At 39.0% G+C, this 21,561-nt stretch overlaps 1 protein-coding gene across 3 annotated transcripts; it reads right to left on the bottom strand.

The window, feature by feature from the left end:
* Window positions 1–1,489: 1,489 nt before the first annotated feature.
* Window positions 1,490–21,250, bottom strand: grap2a (GRB2 related adaptor protein 2a). Of its 3 annotated transcripts, none has more exons than XM_040042843.1 (8): window positions 20,836–21,247; window positions 13,681–13,815; window positions 13,511–13,602; window positions 12,393–12,512; window positions 7,366–7,561; window positions 3,993–4,082; window positions 3,614–3,730; window positions 1,490–2,065 (listed from the first exon to the last, which is right to left on the bottom strand). In XM_040042843.1, the coding sequence occupies exons 2-8, from the start codon at window positions 13,756–13,758 to the stop codon at window positions 1,886–1,888; spliced, it is 873 nt and encodes a 290-aa protein (XP_039898777.1). In that variant the 5' UTR covers window positions 13,759–13,815; window positions 20,836–21,247; the 3' UTR covers window positions 1,490–1,885. The 3 variants fall into 3 exon arrangements, with proteins under 3 accessions (XP_039898777.1, XP_039898778.1, XP_039898784.1); XM_040042844.1 differs by lacking the exon at window positions 20,836–21,247 and adding an exon at window positions 16,904–20,827; XM_040042850.1 differs by lacking the exon at window positions 3,614–3,730 and having other exon boundaries at window positions 20,836–21,250.
* Window positions 21,251–21,561: the final 311 nt, after the last annotated feature.

Raw genomic sequence — 21,561 nt, 5'->3', positions numbered from 1 at the left:
TGTATGCTTTTCATACAAGTTTCATACAAGACAGATAAAAACTTTATAAGATTTATATATATCTTTTCCATATGAGTGTACTTCTGGAGTTTTGGTTAACGTTAAGCAGGTGGACAATAATTCAAGTACATCTGCCATGATTTCTATTATTTTCTGTCAGGTTTTGTCTTCCATTGGTTCATGTTCACATTAACCTTGTGAATATGAACTTTTTCATCTCTGGCTGTGAGCACCAAAGCCCCACCCACCTGCTTGCAAACCCACTTGTTTGCGAGAGACAACCAATCAGAAGAAAGTTAGCTTAAAGTGAAGCCTTAAAAGCAACTGAATGTAACTTCCTGTGTTTAAAACACATTTAAAGCTTTCGAAATTAATTAAAACAGCCAAAAAAATTTAAAGAAACAACCTCGGTCATGATTTCCATATCGTGTTTGTACTGTGCTGAAGACAAATCGACTAAAGTTAAATATTGTAGGGCTGTCTGCATGTCGAACTGTGTAAATGTGTGAAAAAAGCGCTGGTGTGAATGTGTGCTCAAACTGTAAACAGTGCATTTGCAAATTTGAACCACAAGAGGTACAGTGGGTGATTGTAGCATCCAGTCAGCCATAAGAGGAAGAGGAAATACTGACGGAGAGGAAGACGTTGTAGAACAGCTATTTAAACCACAGCTGAAGGACTCGGGAGGCGACTTTTGTCGCCGCCAGCACAGAGTCTGGGAAATTAACGATAAAAAAAATGCAGCAACAGTTTATGTTTGCTATGTTAGCTTTTTGTAGATATGTGATTCACAAGGAATATTGTTCGCTCGATTAGTGCTTCATGGCTTTTTAACCACATCGTTAAAAGTCTTTTCTTCTTTTTATCGTTAAAGACTCGGTTATACAGCAGGGCCTAATAAATGTAATTATAGGTTTTACTGCATCTTTAATATTCTGAACCTCAGTTTTGTTCTGTTAACTTTCACATTTTTAGGTTTTTTTTTTATTATTATTCTTAACAACTGCATTTTATTTATTTTGTATTGACGTTACACTTTGGTCTTACACGGCCTAGTTTAAACGGATGTGCAAATCATTTTTATAATTTTTACCACGACTCTAAAACGATATGTGACGTCATTAATGTTGGTTAAATGTGATTCATTAAAAACTTTCTAGTAAAACACTGCCCACTAGTGGTGAGAGTTTAATTCATAGGGTAAATACAAAAATGTATCTTTAAAGGGGGCGGAGTTAAAATGGCTCATTTCAGGGCTGGTAGCTGCACCAAAGCCCAGTAAGAGATAAAAAAATAAAGATTATTTTGATTTGTGAATCATGCAGAGACCAACTCCAAGAATAAAACATTTTACATAAAATAAATAAAAACTCACCTTTAAAACGATAGAAATACCCAAATGAATATCAGGAATATCACAGGTAAAATGTGATAAGATAAAACCCCACAGAAAGCCCTCGTTATGAGTGAGCATCATTTAAACATGAAGGTGGTGATAAAAAAAAGTTTATTTAAAAAGTCAATAACATTTTTTGATAAAAATGTGTCAAAAGTGAGCAGACAGTCCATTCATCAGCAGCCTGGCCAGCAAGCATTCAGACAACATGCTTACTGACACGTCATGATACAAACAACATCCTCAGGCATCATTTGCAGCATTTCCTGTGTGCCAGGTGAACATGTGGGAGCTGTAGGAAGTTCCTGCAGGTGTCTCTGCTCCTTTGTAAATAAAGCTGCACTGCCTCAGTCCTCTGGTAGGAGGCTGACACGCAGCACATACAGAAGCCTGCTGGTTCACGTTCAGAAACCCATCAAGAGCTGACGCAGCCGCAGATCGAGTCTGAACGCACGCAGGCGTTTTAAAATCATCGCCTGTGGCGTTTCCTTACAGCTGCTCTGTGTAGTTTGCGGGAAACAGCCCAGTCGATCCTCTCAGCCTGCCTTTCCACCACGACGCATCGGAGTTATCCAGCACGTCGATGATGTCGCCGGCGGAAAATTCGAGCTCGTCGTCTTCCTCTGCGGTGAATTTGTAGAGTGCCCTGACCTGCAGCGTGGATGGTCTCTGCAGATGGAAACCAAACAGTGATCAATACCTGACGGACACAGCTGTAGCTGTGAGAGTCCTTTACTGGACTGCTTTTTGTGACTTCTGCATTTTAACATTAGCTAAAAAGTCATATTCTGTAACTTGTCTTTAGCAGCCACACATCCCATACAGTGACATGAGCCTTTAAAGTTTACCCAAAATGCACTTTTTAAAAATGTTTTCCACTGAATTACCAGAAAACAGATCAAACATCCAGACTGCCAAATACTTCTGTTTCTGTTCCTCTACATCTCAGACAGTGCAGTTTATTGAAACTATGATATATCCTGATACCGATACTCAAAGTTTGTTGTTCAAAAATAAGCAAAGTGTGGCTTCAGACTGCGACACTTTGAGTGGGTGTAAATTGATTTGACTGCAGTTTTTAATAGAGCTTAAACGTGTTTTTCACTTCTGTGTAAAGGCAGTTCTGAAAAAGAACATTTTCTCAGGACAAAGCAGAGTACATTCACAATGACTGCACAGGATTTAAGGGGGTAAATGGCTGCCAGGAGCGGCTAATCAAACGCTCCTGATTTACTGATCATTGGCGAAGCACAACACTTCAAAGAAAGCAGAGATTTTAGCTGCTGGTCTGAAATATGCAGGTGCGTGCACGGACTTCCCCCTGAGGTCAGCAGTGCTCAGAGAAACAGCTAACAGCCCAAGAGGCTACATCTTAGACTTTACATGTATCAATTAGCATATTAAAGGTCAAAGTTCACAACAGCACAATTAGAAAAAGACTGAACAAGTGTGGATTGTTTGGAAGGGATGCCAGAAGAAAGACTTTTCATGGCACCATGGCTTAAGTTTGCAAAGTTACATTTGAACAAACAACAAGACATCCATTGTACAGATAAGGCTAAAGTGGAGATGTTTGACCATGATGCACAAAACCAAACACGTTATCGGCACAAACATCTCCTCTGAACACCAAAGTATCCTCAAGTCAAATGTGATGCTGCCTGATAGCTAAAGCTTGGCTCAAACTGAGTCACGCAATGACACGGCTGTGCGAATAGCTGAAAGAGAAGAACCGAGGTGCTGCAACGGCCCAGTCAAAGTCAAAGTCCAGACCTCCCCCTGACTGAAATGTGGTGCAACCTTACAGGAGAAGCTGTGCATAAATCAATGCCCGCAAACCTCAATGAACTGAAGCAACTCTGTAAAGACGAGTGGGCTTAATTTTCTCTGCAGCGATGTGAGAGACCGATAAAGTTATACCGAAAACAACAATTCAAGTCGCTGCTGCTAAAGACGGCTCTGCAAGCTCAGTTTTTCACACAACTGTTTATATTTGTCACCATTTATTCCGAGTACTGAGATATGTGTTCCTAACAGTCATTATTTTTATTAAAATCTTAAAGCTGTGATCTAGTTCGTTTCATGTTGTCTTATTTGAAGTTTAGAATAAACGCTGATGTCACCCGGCTGAACGCAGTGTATCAACATGATGTTAGCTGGTCTACAGTTTCCTGTGTTTACCACAGCCAGTAAGCATCAAAGCGTGGCGGGGCTGACCTGAGGCAGAGGCAAGGTTTCAGAGGTGCGTCTCAGAGGCTGAGCCGAAGTAGAAGGACTGTTTCTTCCTGTGTGGCCGATCGTATGCGCTCGCGCCTCCAGCTCGGGTCTTCTGCCCTTAAAGCAGAGAGCAACACACACTTTACGTTCCTGCTTTTGCTTATTGTACAACACAGAACAATGAGCCGAAACGTTACGACCACCCCCGCCTAAAATAGCTTGGTCTCGACTCTTTAAAGGCAAATTAGATTTTGCTTTTCTGTTTCCTGCACTTGGTTTAAAGTTCTGAACCTATTGTTATCTTTGTGGCTAAAACCTTTGCACGTTATTTGCTATCAGAGACTTCAGAGCTGAGAGGAAGAAAAGCTGTAGCTCATACCATCGAGCTGGTACTCTGGTCTGAAGATCGGCGTGGAGCCGTATTGAAAGCTGGTGTTGTACGTTGCTCAGGCAAACTCCCCCTCTTCACCTGCAGGAAGGAAGCCGACAGGAAGAAGATAAGATACAGTTTTTATTTCTATTTATGTTCAGAAATCTAACTTTTTTCATCTTATGCATGATTGATTTTTACAGTGAAAGAGACTTCAAAACAAGAACAACCGCAGGTAATGTAATATGGGTCTGCGTTTAAGCTCCTAAAATAGACTGAAGCAGAAAAGTGCATCTTTATACCTTCATGGAACATCATAAATACAAATTAACAAGTTCTTCCAACCAGAACGCCCAGTTTTACAACGAGCTGCTTTCAAATGTGATTGTTTTCAAAGTAAAACACAAAGAAGTGTATTACATTCTCAAAAATATCCCAAAATGTATTGATCTCATCGGTTTCCTTCATCGTAGGACCCAACATTACTGAGCTTTCAGTGTAGACGTGAGTGGTTGATCAATGAAGAACTTATTACCAAAGGTTAAACTAACATCCAGCTAACATTTTTTGGTTTCCCTTTCAGTTCAACTCAATTCACTTTTATTTATATGGCGCATACAACAACACTTGCCCTGAGGCAAGTGTTGTTGTATGCGCTCAACAACAGTTGCCCTGATGCAAGTGTTGTTGTATGTGTAATGCGTAATTTTTGTCCAAAATGTATCATTCTTTATTAGATAAACTTCCTTAACTGCTTTATAACACAAATATCTAATGAGCCAATCACATGGCAACAAGTGCATGTAGACAACCTGCTGAGGTTCAAACAGAGCATCAGAATATAGTTTGTTGATGTCAGAGGTCAGAGAGGAATGACCAGACTGATTCAAGCTGACAGAAGGACAACAGCAATTAAAATCACCACTCATAACAAATTTATGCAGAAAAGCATCTCTGAATGCAAAACACTGCAAACCTTGAAACAGTTGGGATTTAGCTGCAGAAGACCACATCACTGCACGCCGCTGCTGTCAGCCAAAAACACGAAACTAAGGCTACGATTTACATGGGCTCACCAACATTTGACACTTAAAGAAAAACTGTGCCCGGTCTAATGAGTTCTGATTTCTGCTGCAATATCCTGATGGTAGGGTCAAACCTGAAAGCATGGATCCATCCTGCCTCGTATCAAGGGTTCAGACTGGTGGTGATGATGATTTTTATGGCACACTTTTGGGCCCCTTGGTACCAACTGAGCATCGTTTAAACACCACAGTCCTCTTGAGTATTTTGCTGACCCTGTCCATCCCTTTGTGACCACAGCCTACCCGTCTTCTGGTGGCTGCTTCCTGCAGGGTAACGCGCTAAAGCTCAAATCATCTCAAAGTCTAATCGAGCACCTTTGGGATGTGATGGAACTAAAGATTTGCATCATGGATGCACAGCTGACAAATGTGCAGCAGCTGTGTGATGCTATCATGTCAACATGCAGCGAAATGTTTGACGGCGTCCAACCCAGGACTCGGAAATGTGTATGTCCACATATTTTCGTATTTAAAAAAAAAAAAGAAAAACCTCTACCAACAGAAAGACGCAGAATTCAAAGACTCGAATAAGACACGTAGACGTTTGCGTGGCGCTTTTAGTTTCTCAGGATTTTTACAGTTTCCCTCCATCACTTTGATGTGCTCACATTAAACCACCTTCTTAGCTTTCATTTCCTCTTCACACTCTTTTACATGATCAGTCAAGGGGGGCAACTGGTCACAGTTCTGCTTTTTATCAGTTAATCATAAACTAAAAACATACTCTATTATTTTCATGTATTTCCTGCTCGCTCTCTGCCTGAACAGGCTTAAAACATTACAGCTTTCCTACAGCTTAGCTTTAGTGATAAAGTGATCATTCTGCTTTTGTCAGTGGCTTCAGATAATCCTCCTCGCATGTTCGTTCACATTCAGGTGCCTCACTTTTACAGCATCTCTTCAACATTAACAGGCCTCTATTAATAATAGGAAGGGAGGCATTGTGAAACTGAGCACATTTATATCTCTGATTCAGTCTCAGTTTCACCCCTAACACAGTGGCTTAAGTGGTTACGAAGAGGCTTGAACCAAAGCAGCAAATTCTAGAGCGCAACTATGAAGTCTGTGCATGAAAACTGCAATTCCTCTAATGGCCAGTTAAGGCTGCCCCCAAATGTGGGTCCCCATAGAGTCCCAAGTCAACAAGTCCAGCTTTAGAAGAAATAAACATTTTACAGAGTGGTCAATAAAACAGTTTTGGTCTTTGTGGATAGTTTCTCCATGATACCAACTGTGCATTCAAAGGTAGTTAGTGTTTAAAATTAGCTATAGCTGCCGAGCTACAGTATGGCGTCGTTGCCTTTTGGAACATTTCTACAGGAAATAATGTGAGGCTCAGTTAGGACAAGAGAAATTCTCATATTTTATTTGCCTTAGCACAATTAGCTCATATTTTATTAGCCTTAGCACAATTAGCTCATATTTTATTAGCCTTAGCACAATTAGCTCATATTTTATTAGCCTTAGCACAATTAGCTCATATTTTATTAGCCTTAGCACAATTAGCTCACATTTTATTAGCCTTAACACAATTAGCAGGTACCTCTGAGTCCAATTTGCTAGCATAACAAACTCATATGTCCAAATATAGAAACCTCTGGCTCCAAAAAACGAGCATGACCGCATCCAGCACACTAACGCTGAGATTTCTAAATGTCAGCTCTGTAACCTTCATGTGTCATCATGTTTTATACACAGTCTATGATTTGAAGCCAGTTGGGGACCCATGTGTGTAGAGTTCTGTCTGCACAGTTTTGTTTTTAGGCTTTTCCAGCTTATCCTACCATCGAAAAACAAAAGCATGCTAGGTTATCGTTGCCCATCTTGCACCAGGACTTCACCAGGAGTTCTTCTAAAGGTCAAGAGGTTTAATAGAAGAGTTCAAAAGCTTCTCTGCAATAAACATGTAAAAATGTTCTTTTGGAAAATGTCATCGTTGGAGTGTTTGGCATTTAGATCATCATCATGGGTTATCAGTTATCAGTCATGTTTTCAGTCTATTAAAGACTAATTTTCCCTGATTTTGCAGAGCTGGCTTCAAATAGTCTTTGTTAAAAATGTTCTCAGTATGACTAGAAAAAAAATTCTCATTACACTGAAATTTAACACGTCATCTTTTTGCAAATTTATTGTAAAGGAACCTGACACCTGAAATGTGGTTTGACCTTCTGCAATACCACAGAAACTGTCACATCATTTATCCCATTATCTCTGTGTGACACATTACTGTATGTTTGCTGCAAAATGTAAAATTTATAATCAGGTTTTGATTTCTGTAGATATGCTCGAGGCGTTACCGGCTGGGATGGGGAGGGGAACCCTTTGCTGTCGTTGAGGCTGCCATCGTTGAGGTAAATCACCCTGCTTTTAGAGATGGTGTTGGTTTTGTAGAACTCCACCAGCTTGTTGAGGGAGGTGAACTTCTCCTGCCACAGGAAGTACTGGCCTTTGTTGTCCCTCATCACTCTGAAGTGCTGGACGTCATTCTCATGTCTGAGGAGAAGAGATAAAGATTACATCTTTACTATCCATGGCCCACAGACTAAATAACTACTAAATATCAAAAGGTCATTTTTAATTACACAACACTATGTGGATAACATTTCAGGGTCAGAACTAACCGCTTCCCCTCAGTGGGAAGTGTCTTCTATTCATTTAACTAAAAAAAAAAGACTGAACCTTCAGATTCTTGAAGCCTTTCTTGTACTAATAAGGAACAAAAATTACTTTATTTACAGTTTTTAGACTTAAAGACTCTTGGACTTTATTAAGGAAAGGTTTAAAAAGTGGTTTTTGGCCCCTCATACAGCTTCAGTCTGGCTATACTTTTACACTAATTTGACGAATCGCATCCATCACATCTACTTCTGTCCAGATTTATATGCAGCAAAGACCAAACTGAAGTAAATCAGGTCTTAAAACTGGATTAGAGACAAAGGCTGAAAGGTCTCTCCTTGATCATATCAGACTTCCAAATTGAAACAAATGTGTGATTGTGTAAATGATGTTAACTGAAATAAAATTGAGTAAACAGAGTCTTTCGTGGCCCTTTATTATAGAGAGAAAACCTTGATGTACTAATCCTGGTCAGAAGCTCTTGTAAAACAGTGCCCTGAAAGAAGGAGTTGAAATTTGTTTAATTTCTTGAGGTTTTTTTTCTGCTTCTCATTCTTTTCTAAAGGGAGTGCGCAAGAACATCTACATAACAGACGACCCCCTGTTTCCTTCATCCCACTGGTTCCTCTCTCCTTATCTGGATTGTCCTCTGCTGGTCGATGCACAAAACTACAACATCAAACAAAAACTCCCTCAGCACATAACTGGGTCAATTTATATAGTGTAAAAAAAGTAAATCTACTCAAGGCACATAACAGGCCTAAGAGCACTTGAAGTGTGGATATTATTTATTTAAAGTGTGACCAGCGTTTTCACCGCTATGAATCATACGGTACTGTATGTACAGTGCTTGTGATGTGTTGCTTCGAGCAAATGACAACAAAAATTCAGCCAACACCCAGGAAGCAGCCAATTTATAGTGTAAAACTACCACCCAACTATACAGAAGTCATACAGAGATCTACAGCAAGTCAATGCTGAAGTCCCCTAAACTTCAGTTTCTTTCCAAATTATGTTTGGATGACTAAAGCTGAGGCTGAGAACTCTCCAAACTGTGAAGCACGGTGGTGTTAGCATCATGCTCTGGTGCTAATTTAATGCCAATGGTACATTGCACAACATGGATGTAATAATGAACTTAACTACTATACAGTTAAAACGTGGGCAAGATTGAGTGCTCCAAGAGAACAATGATCCCAGACACACATTAAAACTGGTTTTGGAACAAATTTGAAGAAACTCTTTCAATTCTTCGAAGAACAATGGTCGAATATCCAGAAATAATTATGCCAGAAGCTACGAAAAGAGTCTGGTCGAGGTGCAACTTGCTAAATGAGATTAAACCAAACATTAGTGTGGCTGAATGTCCCTGTAAGTATACTTTTGAGTCTGTGTGGATTGGAGAAATTCAACAATTTTCCGGTACAGTTATTCCAACCTGGAAAACGAACAGTTCAAAGAAATCATTAAAAGCCCCAAATCACCAAGACATTGATGCCAGAGCACGAGTGTATGTAAACCTCTGACCACAACTGTATACATTAAAAACCCATGGACATACTAAAAGACAGCACCTGTTACTGGTTACTGAAAAATTAAAATACACGAGTCTTGAAACCATTTAGGACTGGAGATATTTTGCACGGGTGTTATAAATAACATAAGGACAGTCTTTCAAACTGTCCCGGCGGATCCTGTAATCAGAGCGCTAAAAGGAATCATCTGCGCTGGTGGTCTGACAGACAGCGGACACGAGAGGATAAACTGACTTCACCTCTGCCTCACTTGTTTATTCTGCAGCTGCCTTTGGTGATAAAAAATAAGAACCTCCAGCGAAGGAGGAAAGAGCTCAGAGGGCGTGACACTGTAACGCCAAAATATTAGGGAACTCTAACTGATCTTTTAGTAGATGTTATCACACTTCCAGTTTAAAAACAACCTAATTATTTTCTTAAGCACAAGCACATTAAAATAATTCAAACAATCTAAATGTCAACTTGATGATTTTCTTGACTGTTTTTTTTTTTTGGTCTACGGAGTGCACAGACCAGGGGTGTCCAACTCCAGGCATCAAGTGCCAGTGTCCTGCAGGTTTTAGATCTCACCCTGGGTCAACACACCTTTATCAGATGATTAGTTACTTATCAGGCCTCTGGAGAACTTCAAGACCTGTTGAGGAGGTAGCTTAGCTATTTAAAATCAGCTGTGTTGAATCAAAGACGCGTCTAAAACCTGCAGGACACCGGCCCTCGAGGCCTGGAGTTCCCCACCCCTGATATAAACGAAGTACATAGATTTTGTGTGTCATTTTATGCTGGAAAAACTATACAGCAGCCTTACATCAATAACTGTGCAGCCTCAAAAGTGCCAAAATGAAATAAGTAAATACATCACCAAAATATTATTTAATTAAAACTGTAAATAAAAAATGTTTTAAATACATAATGAATTAATTAAATTAATTAAATTAATTCTTAATCCAAATATCAACAGTGTTTACATTTCCAGAAAACTTTCCCTCTGACCTCTCACCTTGAGGTCGAGGTCACTGAGATTCAAACTCAGGTTTTCAGTAGATACACCGATGGTATCAGTCGCTTTAATCTCCAGTTATCGCATTCACAAACTCTGGTGTCCATGTCGCCTAGCTGGCTACCCGCCCACCCAGCAGGGTGACGACAATACGCCATCAGGCTTTTATGGCTGAGGCGTAAAATGGCAGTAAAGTACTCAGTGAAGCTGTGCACAAGTGTCGCCAAGTGTCAGATGTTATCAACCTGCCGTCTCACTCTGAGCTGTCCTCCAGTCCTGACTGTACTTGTCACGCAGGAACGAGCAAGTATGAAAACTCAAACTCTTTATACTTAGTATGAAACAAACACTGACCAAAAGCAAAGCAAGGCTTTGACTAGAGCAGATTTAGTCCCGCCCACTGACTTTGGTGCTGCGGTTAAAGATAAATAAATTCATGCAGCACAGCATGCAGTACCATATTAACCACAGTGAATAGGATTTTGACTAAATAAATCCACAATTAATTAATTACACTTTTAATTAACTGTTTGTTTATGTATTTATTTCATTTTGACACTTTTGGTTCTATGTCTATGTTGGATGCACATAAAGCACAGCTCTAAATGATACTCTGTTTTATTTGTGTGTGTTATTCTGATTTATGAGGTTAAGCTACAAAATTAACCTCATATTGTATGGAAAATAATACTTAAGTATTAAATAAGACCTGAAACTAGCAACTGAGACCATGAACTCATCAGAAACATGTTCACTGGAGTTACAGTTCAAGTGACAAGTATGGTTATTTTTTTCATTAGCTCGTCTTTTCGCAAACAGACGAGTCTCCCTCTGCTGGCTGGGAGAAATAATGCAGATATAACGTACTTTTATATTAATCCGATTGGCCTGTTTCATGGGAACTGTAGTTGGACCAAAGAGACGGTTTTGAAAGTGTATAGCCGGTTATGGTTCAAACCAAAATGGTTACCAGGAGCAGTGGGGGTTGTGGGATAGGTTAACGGAGTCGCTGTAACGCTTTAAGATCCGAAGTATTTGCAAGTCCCTATATAAATCTTCTTTACACAGTGAATACACATCTGTTTTTAATGACAGTGTGGTCAAACAAACCCTCGGTGTTGTGGCTGGTGCCATCCATTGCAAAATCTTGGTGTTTATTAGTTACCAAAGTTGGAAAAAGGAAGTTTGGTTTCAACTGAAACCCAAGATTCGGCATTTTTGAATGAGAGTGAAACTGGTCTCTACCACTGTCCATTCACGTGACACTCAAACAGCACACAGAGCTGGAAGTTTAGCTTGAAACCATAAACTATTAATAAAATAGACATAGCATCATCACCCACTGGTTTCTGGACATATTATTTTGAGTTACGGTTTTTGCAATGTTAGTTTCTTTGACCATATTTAGAAGGTGTGCTGTTAAGTTATCATTTAACAGTATTGGGAGATTGACTCTCACTTGGAGCCAGCCGCTTGGTAGAAACATAACATAAACAAAACTTTAGCATCTTCCCATCGTTTACATGACACATAAAACCGGTCAATACGAGACACCAGCAGACTTTCACCACTGAGCCAAATGAAAAACTTTGTGATTGGTTTTTATAGCACAATTTTTATAACACATTACATGGTGCAACTAGTAATTTTTTCTTGAATTAATCATTAAAAATCAAGTAAATGTCAAAGAAGAGCAGAAAGGTAATCAGAAATCCAAAGTGATGTTTTCGATTGTCTCATTTTATCCTAATTCAAAGACGTTCAGTTTACATTTTTAAAGAAAAAGAAGCTAAAACATCAGGTTATGTGATGAGTCCTTCTTGAAAAACAACACCATTTGGTTCTGGATCTAGCCCCGTCTGGTCTATATGCGAAACAAATGTAAAAATATTTCTTTACTGTTTTATGAACTAAAAGAATGGATATCCAGTTTGATGCTGGTTGAAGACGCTGACGTACTAATATGCCTAGCATGCTGTCAAAGAGCTGAACAAACAGAATAAGTGACTCGGTAATATTCTATAATTTACTTCCCCTTTAACTGTCAAACCAGATGTTGACTAAGCATAGTTAAACATGCTGAACATCAGCACGTAGGCACGCTAAAGTACGCATTTAGCTTCAGCATAAATATAGCTGTGAGCCAAACTTTAAGACTTCCCATTGCTTTACTCACTTGACAGAAATGGAGAAATCCCCCAGGGAGGTTTGGCACCCTCGGATCAGAAACTCCCCGACAGTTTTGGACTTGAGTATGTCCTCTGCAGCACTGCGACTGGCGTCCTCCTTAAACCACCTGCACACAGAGGCCACAATGCTGCTGGTTATCTAAATTAAGTCACTCACACTCGTGCACAAAGCGGCCAGGAATCGTTACAAAAGTTTAAAACCAAGAATGAACCAATGTTGCTTTAGTCTATTTTATTTACCCTTTATTCATGCCTGTAATCCCACTGAGGCTCAATGTCTCACTCACAACAATAAAAAAGCTAAAATTGCCTAAATCTTTTGGTTTGTTTATACTGCTGCTTTTTTATGTTTGCCCGAGTTAGAGTTATGCTCTGTTTTAGCCAATCAGCCATAGTTTCAAAAACAACAAAACCTTTCAAATGGTAAATGGACTGGTTCTTATATAGCGCTTTTCTACTCATCTGAGCACTCAAAGCGCTTTACACAACTTGTGCATTCACCCATTCGCACAAGCACATTTTTCTAAGTGCTTCATAGCTAACATTCACACACATTCGTACTCCGATGGATGCATCGGAGAGCAATTTGGGGTTAGTATCTTGCCCAAGGATATTTGGCATGCAGACTAGGGGAAGCCAGGAATCGAACCACCAACCTTCCGATGACCTGCTCTACCACCTGAGCTACAGCAGTCTTTTACACGCCGTTTGGCCTAAACTATCCTGTAGGAATAAATTTCCCTGGGTTAAGCCAAACATTTCGTACAAGAGTTGATGTGAACCCAAGTCTAACCCTACTACAAGCTCTCACAGCAGTTTGTGCAAAAATTATGAAACTTAACTGAATTAATTTGTGTTTCTCGACACTGATTTTAACCGTATTTTCACTTCTTTTCCACCAGGCCCCTCGCTCCGCCTCTGTTGTTTCGTGTCAGTGCGCACACACTGAAGATTTTCCACTCAAAGGGTAAAAGCATTGGCATCGTGAGTCAATTTGCAGCTCACGCCTCAGTTCAAGACCCCCACAAAGAAATGATTTTTACACATCCATTGGATTTTCAAAAGATATCTGTTTGTAGTTCAAGGCTGTAGGTCCCTCTCTTACCCCGGAATCTGGAAATCGATGTAGTTATGTGGTACATATCCTTCCCGTCCATTCATCTCCGCCTTACACCAATCACCTTCAACGTTTATAATCTGTTCAAAAGCAAAAACAAAACGTGTCAAGCTGGAGGAAATGGAAAACATGCCTTCATTATCTAATCATATACTGACCTTTAGTAAATCACCCTTTCTGAAGCTGAGCTCCTCGTCCTCTGTTGCGATAAAGTCATACTTTCCTGAGGCTTCCATTGAGAAGTTTCAGGGAGGTTTAGAAGAACGTGAAGGAGAAGTGGCAAAGGGCTTTTTCTGCAGGGATGAAGACAAACACCAACACAAGTTATGATTTACAGGTTGTAAAAATACAGCTGACAGCAGTGAAACTTGAACATGCAAACCAGATAACAGCATTTTATTTAAACTGATGGTGTGGTTTGTGCCTGTCGGAAGCCACAAGAGCTCAAGCTGTTGTAAATGTAAATGTTAGTTATTATGCTTCCATCACCATATACTTATGTTTGGACTACAACAGAAACTCTAATGATGCGTATTTTATTTTCTAATAGGTTTCAGTGTGCACCCTCTGCCTGGAACCAACCATTCAGTCTTGTAGTGCCGAGGTATTTTTAGCCTTTTGTGCTAATGAACTCAATATTTCTTATGAGACATTTGAAATCACCATCTTGGGCTCTGGTATACTTATACACAGCTCGTAATTTATAGGACATGGAAAGGAAGGACAAGGGAATGACATGCAAGGAGTAAACAGGAACTGGAAAACTTCATTTGTCGTCCATTTTTACATTATGGAGAGACACAGACGCCACTTCTCCATTCCCTGCAGTTTATTTAAACGTATACAGAAAGGATGAGAAGACAGGGGTCGACGCAGTATTCGAGAAAATGCAATTCTCCAACGAAGGAGCTCTAAAACGTGGATCTAATGTTAAGGATCTGAATCCCATGACAGCAGTTATCATCACAGCTGGTTATTTTATTTTCCCACCAACGTGAATAAAACCTTCACTTGTTTGTGGTTACAAAGTGAAGGATGTGGTAAGCTTTCGTGAAAAAGCTGGCTCTATCGTTGCAGCTGTGGAGCACTTTGCAACCTTACACAGTTCTGACAAGAGACACAGAGCTGCATAACACCCGATGCTGATATTAACCTAGCAAACAAATGCCACCTGTTAAACCACACACAGACTTAAAATAAACTTTAACCCATATAATGGTTTTTATCTTTAATAATGAACAGATGTCTGAAACCTGACTCAAATTCAGATGTAAAAAACTTTAGTTCCTGTTAATTAGACTAGTTATCCCAGGCCAGCGGTACTTTTGCAGGTGCCAGGGAACTATGTAAAAGCCAATATATAGGAGCTAGGTAACCTGAAGCAACACACAAAAAGGTGTAGCTAAAACAGTGAACAAACAGTTTAAAGTTTACTAGATTAATCATTGTAAATCCTTGAATTAACAGCTAAAGTAATCCAATGAAAGCCAAAGACTGCCAACTACATTTGGCTGATAAAAAACAGGAATTAACATGTTAAGTAGTCAGCTAAAAGTGACGAAAAAACCTGAAAATAAGTGCAGCTAAAGTAAGGAATTTAAAAAAAGTACAATTGTTGGATTAAATGCTGAATTAGTTATTTTGAAGTCAAGGATTAACAGCCAAAATAGTCAGATAACAATCCAGGACTAAAAGCTGAATTATTTACCTAAAAGTTGTGATTAATATATGAATTAGACAAAAACTAAACAGGGCTTAACATCTTAATTAGCCATATCAAAATCCCGGATTAGCAGTTGATTTACTCAACAGAACGTCATGGAACAGCTAAAGCATCCCAGTAAAAATCAGGGATTAACTGCTGAATTAATCAGACAGATTCATCAGTTAATTCAAAACACAGGATGTTAATAAGAAGGATAATAACAGATTCATATAGCACCGTTCAAAAATCCAAGGACACTAAAGTCATGGATTAACAGTTGAATTGTGTTGCATTAAAAATGACAAATTAACAGCTAAATATAAATCACAGATTAACAGTTAAAATATTGAATATTTAATTAGTCGTATTGCAGAGCACAGTGCACAGCGTCATATTATAATAGTTTTATTACACAACACATAACGGTTAGACATGGAAATTGTGAAACAAGGGAGGCGGGGGTCCTGTACTTGGGTGGTAGCTGAGGAGTCACGTGACACATTTCTCAGTGATGTATGCACGTAACAGAATATGCAAACCGTTACGACGTAACTGAAAAAGTAACAGTAAAACATTTGTTGAGCTACAAAGTGCTGTGATGTCACACAAAGCCGCATCTTAATTTTTGATTATTTTTCACATGAATCGCATGCGTCACACAGTCTTGATAATGTAGATCAGATAACGACAGTATGAGAAAAGAAACAGCATAATTAATCATAGCAACAGATAAAACGAATGCACGAATAACCCAGATTTTAAAAAAAATGGCAAATGATGATTGAAATCAACAAGAGTGCAGAAAAAAAGAGAACTGGTACCGCTGTATGATTTTATTTGTAGGTTTACTTGATCCGAAAAGAAAACAAGTTTTGTGGAATTAATTTATGTCACAAGCAACATTAAAGGTGTCACTAGCTGAAAGTCAAAGGATTTCTCAGTTGGCAGCTTCGGCTCGTCTGTTCTCGCACTTCTTCCTCTCTCTCATACCCTTGGGAGGAGATAAGAGGAAGAGTTGCAAGTGATGGAAAAGTACCCTAAACTTCTTCTCATGTGTTGTATCAGGTCTGTTAGTTCAGTTAATGCCTTGTTCAGTTTTCATCATTTTAAAGACCTTGTTATTGATTTCTTTTTTATAAAATATCTGAATTGTTTTAGATTAAAAGCCTCAGCTTATTACGTCACAACTCATAAGTCGTCTTTGCTGCTTATATGCCAACTGAAAAAGACAAATAACTGCGAGGATAGCAGTAAAAACTGCAAATCCCATTTTAATGATTGAAATGGTTAGCTAAAAGCTATGAAATATACGCTGAAGTCCTTTAAAGATATGGGTAAACAGCTGACATCCATCAACAAAAAGTCACAGATTTAGACCTGAAATGATGAGCTTAAGGTTATGGACCAATCCTTGAAAGATTTGGATAAAAACAACAGATTAAATCTTGCAATGGTAGCTACAACACAATCGTTCAAACTATGTAATGAATAAGCAGTAATGTGCAAACAGTAAACTAAAATCTATTCTATCTCATTGTGTATTCAGTATCAGTGCGGGTTTAGATTACACAACAGTAACCAAAGGTTGTCAGCTGAAACTGCTAAAAATTGTGAATTACCAGTTGAAAAACTCTTCTTTCAGTAATAAGTAAAGAGTTGCGATGGGTAAAACTCACAGACAAATAGTTGAAACCTTTGGATTGACAGCTGATCACAGCCACAGATCAGACGAGCGGTGAAACATCTTCAACTTAATCAAGTCCACTCGCTTTCTTTCCAAGCTCCTTAGACTGAAGTTGAAAGATTTCTCTTTTATTATTGGTATTGGGTAAATATTTAAAGTGGCTAAAAAAAAAACAGCAAAAAGTGGACACATAAATATAAACACTGTACCTCTGCTGCTCTGTAGTTCCTGCTGCAAATACAAGCTTGATGCTGCCTACTTAAACAGATTTTTGTATATGTTTTAATGAAATATTCGGAACAACACCGACGGTGTGGCAATCAGGGCTGCTTTAGTGAACCTGACGTGCTGATTTTGGACAAAAAAAATAAAAAAATCTTTTTAATACGAATGGTTAAAAGGATTTTTAAACAGAATAAACCAGGTGAGTTAAGATTAAAGTTAATGAAGGCTCATTTTAGTTAATCAAACTAACTGTCCATTAAAAATAAATAACAGGTGCAATTCAAGCTGTTTTTAAAGCAGGCTGCAGCTTCAGGAAACCCCCTTGTTATGTGCTGCACAGCTGAAACACTGACCAGTATGCAGCCAGGGCTTTGTGGTTAGAGTTTGCTAGTACAGTTTCAAATATGCCTTAAAAGCATTTCTGTACTCTTTTATTTAGACCATCAAAGTTGTCGCCTCTGCTGTATCCAGTTTGGTCATGGTTTACGAGACTGATTCATCTGGGGATTATTTTCTCAATTAGTCTGAATTTATGTGGCCTAAAAATGTTTCAAATGCCATGTTTTGCCAAAAATTCACATTATTTAGTGCTAAAGAGGGGAAAAAGAAGCATTTCAGAGCCTCAAACTCAGTAACTCCAGCTGCCACAAGCATTAAATGTTTCCATATCTGAGGCTTAAACTGGATAAATCCCAGCATGTTGTGCTTAAAAATAACACTCGATTGCTGACTTGAATTAGTTTAGAACTTAATTAGTGTCCTTTTCAGCATATCCACCAAGTACTAAAAGCAAACAGAAGGCTGCACGCATTTGTTCAGTGGTACTAGCAACCAACTGCAACTTTCAGAAGCGTCTTTCTCATGTTGATGCACCTGCATCATAAACTGCCTCTGTGCAGCGACCCTTGCAAATGCAAGAGTTCACACCGGTGCTCTGAAACTTCTTAGATTTCACCAGCAGTGCAGAAGTCACTGACATCTTTCTCTGAATTAAAAGTTTCAAAAAGTAAAGCTTTAACTTTGCTGGGATGGTAATGAAGCAAATATATCACTGGCTTTTGATCTGTCAGGAATCCTGATGGGTATTATCATCACAATCATCTTCAGTGACGAGGAAAACAAACAAAATCATTTTTATAATCTAAAATTTTAGGGCAGAAATTTGCTGCTTTAAGCTTCTCAGACGTAGATGTTGGGTCAACGCGACTTTCGGACCTTTAAGGTACGTGGGAGATTGATTCATATTTATAATGGTTTTCCTCAGCATTGCTTGTTGTGTGCCCCGTAAATAAAAATGACTTGGGAGAAATTACATGCTGCTCAGAAATCCTTTTTACTTACAGAAAATGCCACTAAAGTACAATTTACTCATTTTTAAAACTGTCACACATCATGATCAGTGTTTCAAAGGGGTCAAAATGTAAAACATGAATTTGTTAACCCAACATTTGCACCAGTGGATATTAAGGAGTTCAATATGTAGACATGTAGAGAAAGAGCACACAGCGCACAATCGTTACTGGTAGTTAAAGCAAAGAGGACTGCAGAATGGGAAAACTCCAAGTAAAACCAGACACAACAATATTAAAATCTTTCACTAAATCTAGTGTAGAAGCATTATTAGCTAACCCAGGAATATGTTCCCTGTAACAGGATGCATCAGATGTATAAGCAGTTGTTCATTTAAGCTCGCTTTTAGTCTTTTTTTTCATCATTTTTAGGAGCCAAAACTAAAAAAAAACATCAAAAAAGCTGTTTTGTGTCACTTTCTTTTGCTTTTTATATTAAATAAATGTTTTACATCAAAATTCATATACGTATTTAGATTAAACTCTTTAGCTGAACCGCTTAAATTTTAGTTTCCACGTGGCGCAGTATCTGTTTATCTGAAGCTCGTGAGTAAAATTCAAAATAAATTAGAAAAATAAATAAAATGTAAATGTGAAATTTCCCAGTCCAAAGTGGCACCTCGGGCCTGTCTAAATTGGGGATGCAGCTTTGATACTAATCCAGTACTGACTGGGTAAGCTGGATCATACGTCATAACAAAGCTCTGAGGAAGCTAACAGGTAACAAGGTGCTTCACGCTCGTGACGCCGCCTTTTTTGGATGTTTGCCAAACACGCAAACGTAACCACAAAAGACCTGAGTCAATATTTTTCGCTCGCTGGGAAACTTTTATTGCACTTCCAGTAAAATAACTAGATTGACATGATTTCACCTTAGTTATCTCTGTCTGCTCCACTCCGTGTGCTTTCGCAGCGGCACTGAGAGCAAGGACAGGCCAAACTAGCATGACCATTTAAAACCATTTAAATTCACTAAGCACTCACACTGAGCTAAAATCGGTTTTATATTAGCCCCGTTTCCAGTGAGGACTACAGCTCATTAATGCAACCCTGCTATCAGATGGTAACTGTCATCAGCAGACACCCAAAGTTGAGGTATGATTGTCAGAATGGGAACAGGATATGGTTGGACTGGTGGATCAATGATTTGGAAAAAAAAACATCATCAAGTTTATGGAAGTTTAATTAGCTGTAAACACTGTGATTACATTACAACTTCTCTATAAATGTTCTCATTTGTCAACGCTTCGTACGTTTGTTATTTAACCGTTTTTAACTTTTCAAAGGGCCTCTGTGTTTTCCTTTGATGAATTAGCAACTAATACTTAAAAAATGAGAATTTTAATAGCTTTCTTAAAAGCAGAACATGATGCAAAATTGTCTAATACACCTGACGCCACTTTTATGACCCAATAGTAAAAAGCAGTTCAGTTCAGTTTCAGTTTTATTTGTCATATGCAAGTTAGCACAGGGTCAACATTGCAATGAAATGTGTTTGACGAGCAGCAGTCACTCAGCAGCATGGTACAGTAGAAGAAAATATAATAAAATATAATAAAATAAAATTATTATAGCAGCATATATAACTGAATTAACAACTGTTCCTTTCATTTTTCATCTGGATGTTCTGTTGGATTCACATTCCACAATTGAAGAAACAGAATTTATTCCACTTTTAGTCTATTTGTCAAATAGAAAGTGGCTCCTGATGCTCATTCTTTCAACACAGGCTTCATGCAGTGTTTGCAGAGGAGGATGTGACCACCACAGCTCGATTAGAGGAGATGGAACAGGCCTCTAACATGAGGTCTGACCCAACTGCAGCCACAGAAGCAGCTGTTCACAAGTCTGATGAATTAATGTCAGTTATGAACTAAGTACACGCAGACCCTCTCTTTTTCTCAACAACAATAGCTTTTATAACCACTTCCCCAAAGCTGGGGGTACTCTAAGCATGCAAAATGGGGAACAAACAATCCGATTCAAACAGATCTGAGAAACAGGCAGAAAATGCGAGAAATTCTTACTTCAGGCGTGAAGATCTGCCATGAGTTTACTGGCACTGACGAATAACCAGAAGATGTCAGAGCCTCAAGTGGAGTTCAGCCTTAATTAATGAATTCAACTGAATTTAAAAGGCTGGAAGAACGAGCTGTTGGGTTTTATTTGCGGGAATCTATCTATATTAAATTAAAAGAGACACGTTTTGCTTTTCAGCGACTAACATGAGAGATGGAGAAGTGAGAAACTGAGAAAAAGAGGAAGAGCAGTGAGCAGGAGCTGACCTGAGTCTTTTTAACAAACAGCTTTTTCTTTGAATATTTCTGATATTTATTGTGGTTCGGCTTACCTTTCCTCCCCTCTGGAGTCGACTCAAACTTTAGACGAGCTTATTCTAAGCCTGCCCGCTTCTCCCTGCGCAGTTTGAGCGCAGCAGCATATTTTAAACTTTTTTTAAATGCAGGAAAAATCTTATTAAAGTCCTGTTTCTGTGCTGAATGAAGTTTCCCCGACGGGTCAGTAGAGTGAATGAAGTCGACTGAGGACGGAAGATAAACACGCTCAGCGTTCGTCTGCAGTCTGCGGTCTTCGCTCTGCTGCTGCAGCTGCACCAAGAGCGACGCCTTCCCTCCAACTTCAGTCCGCCTTATCAAAATAAAAGCCACGGGTTCCGCCGTGTCTTCTCTCTGTGTGGTTTTTTTTATTATTTATTAGAGCCCAACATTAAACCAACGAGCTATTGTTACTATTATTATTATTATTAGTAGTAGTAGTAGTATTTAGTAGTTATCACAGCAGATCATCTGCCTCCTTCACCACGTCCCCCGTTTTCCTTCTCTCACCCCAACCAGTCGCAGCAGATGGCCCCGCCCCTCCCTGAGCCTGGTTCTGCTGGAGGTTTCTTCCTGTTAAAACGGACTTTTTCCTTCCACTTTCGCCAAAGTGCTTGCTCATAGGGGGCTCATATGATTATTGGGGTTTTCTCTATATGTATTATTGTAGGGTTTAATTTACAATATAAAGAGTCTTGAGGCGACTGCTGTTGTGATTTGGCGCTGTATAAATAAAATTGAAT

The sequence above is a fragment of the Simochromis diagramma genome, unplaced genomic scaffold, assembly GCF_900408965.1.
Source record: "Simochromis diagramma unplaced genomic scaffold, fSimDia1.1 OVJJ01000321.1, whole genome shotgun sequence".
Classification (NCBI taxonomy): Eukaryota; Metazoa; Chordata; class Actinopteri; order Cichliformes; family Cichlidae; genus Simochromis; species Simochromis diagramma.
Note: the sequence above shows the minus strand (reverse complement) of the source record. Positions and strands in the feature narration are given on the sequence as shown.